Source organism: Martes martes (assembly GCF_963455335.1).
Source record: "Martes martes genome assembly, chromosome: 13".
NCBI lineage: Eukaryota > Metazoa > Chordata > Mammalia > Carnivora > Mustelidae > Martes > Martes martes.
Window position 1 is genome coordinate 86,125,300 of NC_137901.1, and position 13,513 is coordinate 86,138,812.

The following is a 13,513-nucleotide window of genomic DNA, read 5'->3' on the forward strand; positions in this document are numbered from 1 at the left end:
CCACAGAGGCTGGTGCTTCGCTTCCCCCCGGGTCGGCCTTCAGCCTCGCGGCCGGCCTCACCGGCCTTCCTGGCGTGGTAACCCGCATCCTGTCTTCTTCTCCCCCAAGGATTTGGAAGGAGCGCCCCCCTCGAAGAAGATGAAACTGGAGACCTCGCAACAGAACTCTGAAGAGATGTAGGCCCCGCGGTCAGTCCTGCTGTCCACGCGCCACGCGGAGACACCTGCAGGCTGAATCCCAGGACGGCTTCACCTGCGCGGTTCCTCTCGGGCGCGGACAGAACTACAAACTTTCCAAGTTTACCAAGTGCAAATCCAAGAAAACCCAGAACAGCGTAACTTCTCAGACACTGAAGAACTTTTCTGCTGTGAAGCAAAACACTCGGGTGTTGGGGGGACTGTCCTTGGGAAGGCGGGGTCGACCGCTCAGGAGTGTCTGCACACTGTCTCTGAAGCCAAGATTACATTTGTGTTGCTGCTGTATTGTTTTGTGTCCCTCCCCGCCCCAACCTCTCTATTTAACGATATAAGCTATTTGAGGGTCGTACCGATCAGGGAATCGGTCCTTGTCCGGGCTTTTCACTGTTTGCCCGATTCCTTCCGCTTTCTTTTTTTGTGCCTTGTGCCCTTGAGGTGACCTCTGGCATGTTTTCCTGGTTGTTTTGCATCTCCCTTTGCAAAGTGCCCTCGGTTTTGTCCGGGCAGCTGGTGCCACCGTCCTCACACCTCTCTCCTCCCTGACCCGGGACTTCAGCTGGAGCGGAGCAGGCAGGGAGGAGGGGGGCTGGAGGCCTCGAACGAGCAGGACCTCCTTGGCCGCCCGGTTTGCCGGTGTGGGGGTGTTGGGCGTGCCCTGGGCCCTGGGTCCTGGGTCCAAGGTCCGAGGAGTCTCGGATGTCGGAGCGCTGTCCCCAAGGGCTGGCTTCGGGACGTTCTCTCTCACTTCCTCGGGGCATCTGAGGCCGGTGTTTCCAAGCCCACCATGGCCCAGACGGACACACACAACCCTTCGACCGCTCTGACACGTGCACCCTCTACCCCGACCGCACCGCTTTCTCCCACACCTCCGAAGACGAAATGGCTTCTGTGGCTGACTGCAGGACTGTCTCCTTAGGACGCTAAAAGAGCCGAGGGGGCTGGGAGCCGACGGCAGGAAGAGCTGGTGCTGAACTTTCTCTCATAGGATGTTGCCTGGATTTCAAATCCACAGGAACCTGCTACCCTCCGCCTCCCCAGCTCCACTTGGCAATGCTCCCCCCGCCCCAGGGGAGGCAAGACTGCGAAGTGTGCTGACGCTCAGAGCCGACAGTCAGATGGCCTCCTGCTCCCAGGATGCACGGACCGTCCCCACGGGGGAGCTGACCCTGACGATTGGGCCTCAAAGGCCGGAACAAGGCACCAGGGAGCGGAATGCTCTGCGCGCCTCCAGAAGGGGGCGACCGAGGCTCCCTCCTCGCCTCCGTCCTCTGCCTGTGCTGGGACACCTTCCTCTCGCTAAAATGGAGATGCCCCCTTGGGCAAACTGCCTGATCCTTTGGTTCTGAGGCCTGGTTTGCTCTTAATTCCTAGATGGACTCCTCGGACCTTAACCCTTTTCCTGAGCTTTCTTTACTGCACTGGAGTTCCAACTCCCTTTGAGTTGAGTGAGGGGGTGGGCGGGTCGGGGGGAGGGGGTTTGCTTTTGTTTTGTGCTTTGTTTTTTGTTGTTGTTGTTTTGTTTTCGTTTTCGTTTTGCTGATTGGTGCATATCCAGGTACTACCTTCAAGACCTTTGACGTGGGGCTCTCTCTCCTGACCACCATGGAAAGTGTCTGCCAGTTGCTGAGGGTGGGCTCTCCCTTGTTTCTAAGGGAGCCAATCTGTTTCCTGCACTTCAAGAAGAATCAAAATGTTCCTGAATTTCAAATACCTCATGCAAAATGGTCTCCTGAAATAAGGGAAAAAAAAAAACACAAAAAACAAAACACAAACTTTGAAAATCTTAATGTTGAAGTTCGCAATGCCGAAAGGTTTCTGTCTTAAAAAAAAAAAAAAAAGGAAAAAACCCTTATCAGTTTTGCCCCTCAGGCAGTCAGCTCCGTGCAGAACCCCGTTCTGCGTTACCTCTCACATATCTCCAGGCGGCTTTACCTCCAGAGCCTCTAAAGCTAGAGTAACTTTTTTTTTCTTTGCAGCGAAACGCCATTTTGACGAAAGATGAATTTGGATATTTATTTCCTTTCTTTTTGGGAAATGAGAGGTTAGAAGCAAAACAGCTGAAGGAGAATCACATGCATCCACAGACACCACACGGCGGCCAGGCCCCCCCACCCCCCCCCTCCCCTGCATGGGGGTCCCCTTCCGGTTGTGGTGGCCTCTCTGGACAGGCAAGGGGAGTCAACGCCGTTGAGGATGAAGACAACATCTGCGACACCGAGGCTGTCATTTGTTTTTCTCTGAAGTGCCTGAAGGTAGGAAGGGGCCCGGGGCTGGGACCCACCGGGCCCCCGCGCCCCCGCCGCCGCGGCCCTGCACTCATCACTGGCCGGGAAGGCCTTCCACGCGGGACAGTGAGACTGCAAAAATCCAGACGTGCTTCCTTCCCTAACGCAGTCCGCTCCCCGGAGCCACTGTCCCCGCCTGCCCTGCGCCCCTCACCCCCTCCCACCACAGAATCTAAGACCTTTCAGCCGGCCAAGCCAGGGGCGGGGGTCCCCAGCAGATGCCTTCCGCGGCCACCAGGCCCCATGGCCTAAAGGGCTCCCAGGGCAACCTTACTCCCCGCCACCCGTGACGTCGAGGGAGCTACATTCCACAAAGTGCTGGCACTTACACCCGGAACCCGGAAGGCGGTGGACCCGTGTATAGGGTGGTGACCTCCCATTACGAGCGATGTCATGGTTTGGAATGTTCATTATCGCCAAGGACCCGGTTAGAGGTATAAAGACCTTTTTTTCACCGTTACCTAATTTTTTTTTTCTATTACGTTTTGGGTTTTTTGTTTTGTTTTTTGTTGTTGGTTTTTGTTTTGGTTTTGTTTTTTGTTTTTTTTTTTTTTTTGGTGTGTTGTACAGCAGTATAATTTTTCACTTATTTATTCCATCAAGTAGATATGGTTTGTACAATGTACAATGGTTCCATTTCAGAAAATAAAAAAAATTTAAATCATGACCACCACGTGATTCTGTAGCATTATAATAGTAAATGTGATGGATGGTGAGAAGGTCCCGCACCGGTGCTCTGGCCTCTCCTGACCACCTGTGTGGCCCTGACCTTGTGTGGGACACCGAGCTCCTTGCAGGCAGGGACTGTCGAGTCCCACGGTCACATTAGCTACCGTCACGGAGCCCTGGTTGGGTACTCTGGGCAGGTGTTGGAGACCACCCTGTTGAGGTGAGAACACAGCCCGTCGCATAGCTAGGCAGAGCCCTTCTGGAAAGGCCACACCTGCTCCCTGGTCAAGGGCACCAGCTTGCCATGTCCCTGACTTTGGGAGGCTGTGACTCATGGCAGGGGCTCTGAGGGGTCAGCTCAGGGGTGGATTGTAACTTTTTCTTGACTTGTCTTAACTAAGTGACTTGTGGCCAGGCCAGAGCCAGAGCCTTCCCAGGGCCCTTCCCTCTCCCAGCAGCTGGGGCACTTCTCTCCCTCAGCTCAGACTCCCTCCCCGGAGTTGACGACTTTCTTTTTCTCTGGCCTGTTACTGCCTCATCTTCTACCTGAAACCTGAACTTGGCTGAGCCGCCTGCAAGGGGTATGTGTGTTGGGGGGGGGGTGGTTAAGATTATGGTTTAAGCCAGGCCTGCCAAGACTCACCATGTTGACCCACCTGGAGGCAAATGTTCTCTCCTTTGTTTTGTCTGCCTCTCCTACCCACCCCCACTCCTTTTTAACATGTTCTAGTGTTTTTCCCAGGAGTGATTGCACAGCAAAATAAACTCCTGAACTCTGATCGAGAAAGTTCAACTTGACAAAACAGAAATCACAGGAGCCTTGTTTGCTCAACCAAAACTTCAGCTCACGCCCTTTGGCTCCCTCCTTTGATGTCTTCCGTGTGTCTGCATCTCTGTCCTGGAAGAAGGTCCTTCCAGAATTGTCTCTCTGGCTCTACCACCCTGTCTCCAACAACCCCCCCCCCCCCCAAATTATGTTTCTCAGTCATTCTCTCTCTGTCTTGGCTTCTCTATCGCTTTTGGCTTCCTGTCCGTCTGTGGAGCTCTCTGACTTGCTCTCCTATGCCATTAATCTTGTACACGAGCAGTCGTGCCCAAGAGCTGGAAATGTAGGCTTTGCAGGTGTTCCTGTGAGCATCCTGTGTGTGCTGGGCCCTGGGCAGCAGTGACTCAAGCTTGAGCCTTTCCTTCTAGACAAAAAAAAAAAAGAGCCGGTGCCAGGATGGCCAGCACAGTTTGGAATTAGGGGACGTGCATTTCGATGAGGGGTCAGCATCAGGGAGGCTTCTGGGCGGAGGGAGTCCATGCATGGGGCTAAGAAGGTCGTTTTTCCTTGATGCTATGGAGTAGGCAGGAGGCTTCTGCACCAGGGCCCTGCTGGAATAGGGATGGTATTTCCAGGGAATGGCATGGATTGGAAAAAGCCAGACTAGAGGTGAGGCAAAGCAAGCGGGGAACTGGGGCGATAGGCCATGCAGGAGGCCGGGAGGTGACAAAAGGCCGAGTGTTCCCAGGCAATCAGCACTGCAGCCCGGTGGGGTGGAGTCAGGTGGGCTGGAAGAGGCAGGTAGGGAAACTCACGTCCAGGTCTTAGCCCAGACTAAGGCAACGGGGTCATGGAGGTCCACAGTCAAGACCAAGGAGGGATTGCAGACCTTCAAGGCCAAGTCTAACCATCCCCCTTCTCCCGGTGAGGAATGCTTTATTTCTCTCTAGAGGCTCATAGAAGACACCTTGCTCTTTGCCGGTTGCATTCTCCTCTTCTGCCAGTAGGGGTCACTCCTGCCCTCTCAGTCCCAGGGCCAGCCCGGTGTTGCAGGCAGGTACAGCATGGTCCCTCCCCCCACCACGGTTGGTTCAGGGGTGATCACATGGGCCAAGGTTGCCCAGTGAGAGTCAGCTCTGGGATATCTGTGGGAACTGCTGGGAACGGGTCCTCCTAAAGTATTCACTAGGGAATTCCCTAAAGGGCCACCTTTGCTGCAACGTTGGGAGAGCCCTGCTTGAGAATGAAGTGAACACTAGTACAAGTTGAAAGATGGGGAGTTCAAGGGGTGCCTGGGTGGCTCAGTCATTAAGCGTCTGCCTTCAGCTCAGGTGGTGATCCCAGGGTCCTGGGATTGAGCCCCACATTGGGCTCCCTGAGCAGCAGAAAGCCTGCTTCTCCCTCTCCCACTCCCCCTGCTTGTGTTCCCTCTCTCGCTGTGTCTGTCTCTCTGTGTCAAATAAATAAATAGAATCTTAAAAAGGAAGAAAGAAAGAAGGAGAGAGAGAAAGAAAGAGAGAAAAGAAAGGCTTTGGAATTCAGCCTTTCACCAGGCGAGGGCTCAGCAAATCCAGCTGTTTTTTGTAAATAAAGTATTACTGGAACACAGCCATGCGTGTTCGTTTGCACATCATCCTTGGACGCCCTCACAGGACAACAGCAAAGGTGAATGGTTAGCTACAGAGGCTGTATGGTTGGCAGAGTCAGAAATATTTAGTATCTAGCCCTTTATGGGAAAAGTCTGCCAACCCCGGCAGTCAATCACACTTTCCCACGGAAACAAGGTGTAGATAAAAGAACAAGAAAAATAATGCCCTACTATGTGCCCGGCACTAACAAGGCTTTCCTGATGTGTTAATCACCACGTAAAGGTGTAGCTCCTTGAACCTGCGCACACTGAATGCGCCTGCCTAACCGCCCCCCTCTGACTCTCCCAGTCACTACCCCCCAAAGGGCAACCACTCTCCCTACTCCTCTTCGCACAGGTGTGTTTCGCCTGGTTTTGACATTTCTGTTCGTGGAGTCACAGGATGTGCTCCTTTGTATCCACTCAACGCGATGTTTTAACAATACGGTTGCCCATCACTGGAGCCCATTCTTGCTAGAGAAGATGCCCCGGGGTGAAGACAACAAGGTCCTTACCCATTCTCCTGCTGCTGGCCACTTGGTTTGTTTCCAGTTTCCATGGAGTGAGATGACTATGCAAGACAGTGGACCCCCATTACCTCGTCTCAGCCTGGCCTCAACCCTGACAGGGGGACCCCTGTGTAGCCTCATTTGGAAGATGTGCATGCAGGTCTAGAGACTCGTGGCCGGTGTGGAAAGCTTTGGTAACGTGGTGCTTTTGTGGTCCTGGCTCTCTGGCTTCGTTATTAGATTCTGGTTTGAAATCCCACTGTGACTACAAGCTGCAGGATTCCATTTGCACGAACTTTCTAGAAAAAGCAAAACTCTGGTGACTGAAGGTAAAGCCTGGGTTGTCAGAGACCGGGAGCAGCAAGGATGAACGGCAAAAGGGCAGGAGGTGATGGAAATATTCTAACAGTGGATGGCGGGCAGGATCACACAACTGTGTTTCTTGAAAGCTCATCTAGTTCTATGCTTCTAGTGGGTGAAATCATATGGGATGTAAGTTATACCTCAATAAGGCTGTCCCCCCCAAATTCCAAATTCACACTCATCTATTTCTTTGTGCATGCATGCACACGCACGCACGCACACACAGAGCCCCCCCCCCCGCCTCAGTTTCCCTATCTATAAGAGAGAGGTCGCTGCTCAGTAGATGCGTGAGGCCGATTGTGCACACAGTCAAGGGCCGTTTACCCTGGGCCTCTTCGGCTTCCCCCACGATTAGACACAGCCCACCAGTGTGGCCTCTCTCTGCAAAGGCCTGGGTCGGGGGTGGGGGGGGGGTGGGGTGTCTCCCTCCAGAGGTGACATCTGAAGCGATCAGGATCCTGTTTGGCTTTGCTGCATCCGACCTGCAGCCGGCGGGGGCAGGAGAGCCACGCGCGGCGGAAGCACCGGCCCCAAACTGTTTCTCCAAGTAGTCCCCAGAGATGGCCCTTGGCTTCCAGCTTCTGCACTTGTTTATTTTCAAAGGGACGCTGCCAGACCACTAAGCCACCCCTGCCCTTTCATGGTTTGTTTTATGCTAGAGATTTCAGGAAGAGAGAGAGGAGGTAAAGTGACCTGAAACCAAGTCCTCTGCCAGCGAAGAACGGCAGCAGGCCCCAGCTGTTAGATTGCAGGGACATGTGGGGCCAGGATGCCCTCTCGCTGCCTGCCAGCCCCCAGAACGCTGGGACTCCTAATAGTGTGAATGCTCATCGCAAATATTTAACAATCGATGCCGGAACAATTGGACAGCCACCTGTAAACGGAATGAACCTCAGTCCATCCCCTGCGCCCTCCAGCCGGATTCACTCAAGATGGACCGTAGACCAAAAATGTAACTCTAAACATTCTAGAAGGAAACACAGGAGAAAATCTCCGTGACTGAGGTTAGGAAGAGCTGTTGTAAACTTGACCTCAGAGGGCTAACTATGAAAGAAAAAGTTGATAAAACAGGACTTCATCAAAATTCAAAACTTCTGCTCTGCCCAAGACACTGTTATGAGCCAAAAAGATACACTGCAGCCCGGCAGACAGTTTTGGCCAAACATATATCTGATAAAGGACTTGCACCTAGTTCTATATAAAGAACTCTCAAAAGTCAATAATAAGAGAGCAAACACCCCCACCAAGAAGAAGAAAAAGAAAACCTAGCAAAATATCGGCACAGACATTTCATCGAAGAAAATATATGGGAAGCAAATGAGCGCAGGAAAGATGCTGAACATCATGAGTTATTAGGAAATGCAAGTTCAAAGCACAGTGAGATGCCAGTCTACTCCCAGTGGAATGCTGAAAAGACAGACCACACCAAGTGTCAGCGAGGGCGCGGCTCAGCCAGACCCCTCCAATCCCTCCCACACGGCGGGTGGGGAGCTAAAACGGTACAGCCACTTGGAAAATAGTTTGGCAGATTCCTCTAAAGTTTAAACATCAACGTACCATGCAACCCAGAAACCCCGCTCCTACACGTATTAATCTAAGAGAAATTAAGATATCCATAAGCCTGTGCACAAATGTTTATAGTAGCCTTCTTTACATAATTCCCCCAAGCTGGAAACGACTAACGTGGCCTGCAATTGCTGAGTGAGTGAACAAACTGTGGTACACTCATAAAATGAAATCCTACTCAGAAATAAACAGGAAAAGGGGCGCCTGAGTGGCTCAGTCAGTTAAGTGGCAGACGCTTGATTTTGGCTCAGGTCATGATCTCAGGACTCTCGGACTGAGCCCCGTGTTAGGCTCTGCCCTGGGTGGGAAAGCTCTCGAGGATTCTATCTCCTCCTCTGCCCCTCCCCCCACTCAAACTCTCTGTCTCTAAAATAAATAAATAAATCTTTAAAAAAATTTTTAGTTTGTGAGAGAGAGTGAGCAAGAGAGAGAGAGAGAGCACATGAGAAGGGGCAGAGGCAGAGAGAGAAGCAGACTCGCCACTGAGAAGGAAGCCCAAAGTGGGGCTCGATCCCAGGACCAGAATTGTGCCATGACCTCAGCTGCAGGGAGATGCTTAACCAACTGAGCCACCCAGGTGTCCCTAAATAAAACTTTTTTTTTTTTTTTCTTTTAAACAGGAGTGTCTGGGTGGTTCAGTCATTCAGCATCTGCGTTCCACTGGGGTCATGATCCCGGAGTCCCAGGATCGAGCCTTGCATCAGAATCCCCACTCAGCGGGGCGTCTGCTTCTCCCTCTGACCCTCCCCACTCTTGTTCTCTCTCTCAAATAAATATGTAAAATCTTTTTTTTTTTTTTTTCAAAAAGAAAAGAGATAAAGAGGCATGAACTAGAGATACTAAAGAATAGGGAAGAATCTCAGATACGTTATGCTGAAGCAAGAAACCAGACTCAAGGCTACGTACTGAAAGATTCCATTTCGATGGCATTCTGGAAAGAGCAAAACGGCAGGGACAAGAAGCATGTCTGTGGTTGCCAGGGACTGGGGTAGAAGAAAGGGGTCTGAGGGAAGCCTCTGTGTGTTGGGGGCGGGGAGGAGGGTACCGGAAATCTGCCACATATCGACTGCGGTGGTGATTACGAGACAGCATATTTTTGTCAAAATTCATGGAACTGTACCGTAAAGAGAGAGCTTTCCTGCATGTAAATTATACCCCACCCAAACCAAACAAATAATCATAACAAACCAACATGGCACCACATACTAGGTTCCAGGCACTGTTGGAAGTACCTCACACACACACTGACTTACTCAATCCCCACAACAACCCCAGGGAGTGGGCATTAATTATCCTAAATTGTGAAAGCTTTGTCCCCAGAGCTCTCTCACCTTCAATTTCCTCCCCACCTTGGTCTGACCCCGAGCATGCACTTCCTTCTGCAACCCTCACCTCTCCCGGGGCTGTTTTCTTCTTCCCACAGCAGTAGTAGGAGAGATCCCACTAACTTGTTCCCGTGAGAGGCATGCAGCTGATGAAGAGGCATGGCAGGAATTGCAAACTCAAATGCCTACAGGAGCCAGGCAGGTAATGGAAAGAAGCAAAAACCCACCGGGACAATAGGGAGTGGTGGGGACTGTGGGAAATGGGAGCGCCCATGCTGCATCTAAAGGGGACAGTTGCTCTGGAGCTCCAGCTGCTACCAGGTGGAAATGATAAGGGCCCCGTGTTGTCAGACCTTCTGATAGTTCAAGAAAATTCTGACATTCTCACGCTTATATGAAATATCATGATTTTTTTAAACGTCAGCAAATCAGCCAAATTAAGAACAAAAAACTGTTTAGATATGTTTTTATTATTGTATATTAATGGGCCGTTCACCCCCTTCTTTTCTGCCAAAATTGCCCCCACAGTACAAGAAAACAAGAAGCGGGAGCGGCAAATCCATATTTAGGGAAAGAAGGCGACATCGGGAGCCCCAGGCTGCAATATACAGAGTGGAAAGGAGGAGGAGGGATGCAAATGGGCTCTGCAAGGTGGGACAGATCAGACCCCAGTGCTGGAGAGGCAGAATCTAGTGAGAGGCAAGCCATTCCTCTCCTGCAACCCCGGAAAGTCTCAGGAATTGGATGTCTCAGCTACTGCAGAAAGCAGGGGACTAAAACGGGGCTTGGTTGAAAGTCTGTATATGAGGGGCGCCTGGGTGGCTCAGTGGGTTAAAACCTCTGCCTTTGGCTCGGGTCACGATCCCCGGGTCCTGGGATTGAGCCCCACATCGGGCTCTCTGCTCAGCAGGGAGCCTGCTTCCCTCTCTCTCTCTCTCTCTCTGCCTGCCTCTCTGCCTACTTGTGATCTCTGTCTGTCAAATAAATAAGTAAAATCTTAAAAAAAAAAATCTGTGTATGAAACAGACCTCTAGGTTGCCACCCGCATCCTGCTCAGTCTCGGCTGACTGCCCTCTCTCCCTTCCTCTGGAGACAGGGGGTTTAACATCTGGAGAAATTACATCAGAGAGGCTCCAGGCTCCTGGACTGTCGCATGGAGGAGGGCAGGGAAGAAGCCGGAAACTGCGGGCAGAGAGGTCGGCGGTAGTGGACAGATGAACAGTGAGACCACTTCCCCCTCCCCTGGCCTTGTCCCGGACAGTCAGTAGACAGGCTTATCCTTTCCCAGAAAGCGACTGGAGCTCAGAGCAAAGACCACCAGATTGTGACATTCTGGAGTCTCTAACCTAAAAGCTCCCTGGCCACCCACTGACTCGCCGCTTATGAGCCAAGTTCCAGCCACGTGCACTGATCCTGGCGGACATCCTAATGGGCGCCCAGACCTTTGAGGAAAACTTCCCGCATGAAGAGAGAGTTCAAAACAAACTAATGGAAAAAAAAAAAAAAAGAAGAAAAAGAAACAAATAATTCGGGGAGCAAAAGATAATTTCAAATAAACTCGAAGTACTATTCTTGGAGAGATGAGATGGGATTGCATCTATGAAACAGGAACCGATGCCCTCTCTATCAAGAAAGAACACACCAGGGATGCCTGGGTGGCTCAGTTGGTTGAGCAGCTGCCTTCGGCTCAGGTCATGGTCCCATCATCCTGGGATCGAGTCCCACATCGGGTCCCTTGCTCGGCAGGGAGCCTGCTTCTCCCTCTGCCTCTGTCTGCCAGTGCTCGCTCTCTCTCTCTCTCTCTCTCTCTGACAAATAAATAAATAAAATCTTTAAAAAAAAAAAGAAAGAAAGAAAGAACACGCCAAAAATAAGAAAGACCCCTAAGAAAAAAGTTTTAATGTGGCGTAAGTTAAGATTTTGGTAAAATTCCCCAAAAAGTAGGTCAGAGAGACAGAAGTCAGAAAATATAATAAAATTAGAGAATGGATCCAGCGGGTCCAATATCTAATAGAAGTTCCAGAAAGAGAGAACAGGACAAAACGAAATGGAGAAAATAATCAATTACATCATATAAAACAATATTCCTCATATGAGGACATGAACCTTCAGGTTAAAAGCGCCCACAGAGGGGCACCTGGGTGGCTCAACTGGTTGAGCATCCAGCTCTCGGTTTCAGCTCAGGTCATGACCTCATGGGTGTGAGAATGAACAGAGTCAGGGTCCACACTCAGTGCAGAACCTGTGTCAGATTCTTTCCCCCTCTCCTGCTCCTCCCCTGCTCTCATGCTCTGTCTCTCTCTCTAAAATGAATAAGTAAAATCTTAAAAAAATAAAAGAACTGAGTGTGGTACATAAACAATGAGTTTTGGACTGAAAAAACATAAATTTTTTTTTTATTAGCCCGCCAAAAACATAAATTTTTAAAAAAATAAAATAAATAAAAGAGCCCACAGAGTGCCCAACCTCATTAATTTTAAATGGACCCACACCGAGACACCTGATCATGAAATTCAGAACACTAAAAACAGAAGGGCTCCCAGAGAGAAAAACAGGTCATGGGAAAAACAAAACACAGTATGGAAATGGCCTTGGAGGGGTGCCTGTGGCTCAGTCAGTTAAGCGTCTGACTCTTGATTTCAGCTCAGGCCATGATCTCAGGGTTGTGAGATTGAGTCCTGTGTTGAGCTCCATGCTCAGTGGGGAGTCTGCTTGAGATTTTCTCTCTCCTCCCTCTGCCCCTTCCCCAACTCCTTTCATCTTTCTCTCTCTTTCAAATAAATAGATAAATCTTAAACAATCAAACCAAAAAGAATGACATTGGATGTCTCAAAACCAATATCAGAAGCTATAAGATAGCGGAGCAATATCTTCCAAATTCAGAGGACAAATGATTTTCAATCTACATTTTTCTACCCAGACAAACTATTAAACAAACATGAAGATAAAATAAAATCACGTTTAGATATGTAAAACCCCCCAAATTCTGCTTCCAATGACCTTTCTGCAGAGGGTACTAGAGGATATACTCCTGTGAAACAAGAAAGTACACCAGAAAAGACAAAGACAAGGAGTCCAGGAAATACTACATGTGTGTGTTTCTTTTTTTAAAAGGTAGAACTAATATTTTATTGTCACTTATAATCAGAGAGTAGTTGGGTATATAGTCTTAATGCTTGATCTTTCCTTTTCATAAATAAAATAATTATAAGGTTTTTTTAAAAAGATTTTATTTATTTGAGGGAGCAAGAGAGTCAGAGAGAGCAGGAGTGGAGGGGAGGGACAGAGAGAGAAGCAGATACCCCACTGAGCAGGGAGACCAGTATGGGGCTCGATCTCAGGACACTGAGATCACGACCCACGCCAAAGGCAAACACTTAACTGACTGAGTCACCCAGGCTCTCCCCGCACCAAAATTATAAGTTTTAAACAGGCAATGGCTGGTTATGCTTCAGCAAACCTGGTTAGATTAATTCATTCTTTAAGAGTTTCCTTATTAACTCCAGAAAATCCAACCACCATTTGTCCTTTTAAAACAAACAAACAAACAAACCAAAAAAAAAAAAAAACTGGAAAGTTGGCATACATTTGACTCCACATTCTAAAGCAACATCCTGACAGTCATTCCTATCTGCTTCAAAGAATATCACATTGGAATACTTTTCAGAGAAGGAATGAAGAAAGGCTTGATCATTTTGCCAGGTCCACTACATGTGAATGAGAAGTCAACAGCAACAAGTTTATCTCCTGCACCATTCAAGGCTTCCTGAAAAGCATACTTGCTCTCAATCTGCTTCACCATTTTGGTGGCTGGGGTCTGACAAGCAATAGTAAAAACCAGTGAAAGGGGATCCAAAGCATCATACAGAGCATAGGAAATAGCATATTTGACACAAGATCAATGAAGGAAATTTCCAGGATGATAAAGGGAAGTCCCAGGACAATATCGATCCATATTGTTAGGACAAAGGACTTTAGTGGGAAAAATTGAGGCTGATAAGATCTGACAGGGTTGACTCAGTCAAAATTGTATTGAGATATATTGAACAAAACTATTGGATGGTATGGGGAGACTTAAACCATTGGTTCGAAGAAAGTTAAACAAATGGGGAAAAAGTAAGGCAATTGTTAACTCCAGGAAAAACAAAAATTTGAACAATTTTTTATTCAAAGAAACAAGGAAAAGAAATTATAGTGCACAGGGG

At 49.3% G+C, this 13,513-nt stretch overlaps 1 protein-coding gene across 4 annotated transcripts in view; it reads left to right on the top strand.

Annotated features, from left to right (window-relative positions):
* The window catches only part of BCL7A (BAF chromatin remodeling complex subunit BCL7A), a 33,902-nt gene extending 25,131 nt beyond the window's left edge, over positions 1–8,771 (top strand). For 2 of the 4 annotated variants that reach the window (XM_080821073.1, XM_080821074.1), the window contains exon 6: positions 110–2,020. In XM_080821073.1, the coding sequence (XP_080677199.1) occupies positions 110–181 (72 nt within the window). In that variant the 3' untranslated portion in view covers positions 182–2,020. Of the gene's footprint in view, positions 1–109; positions 2,021–8,603 lie in introns of those variants that run through there. The other 2 variants (XM_080821070.1, XM_080821072.1) reach the window with 2 other exon arrangements.
* The last annotated feature ends 4,742 nt before the right edge of the window (positions 8,772–13,513 follow it).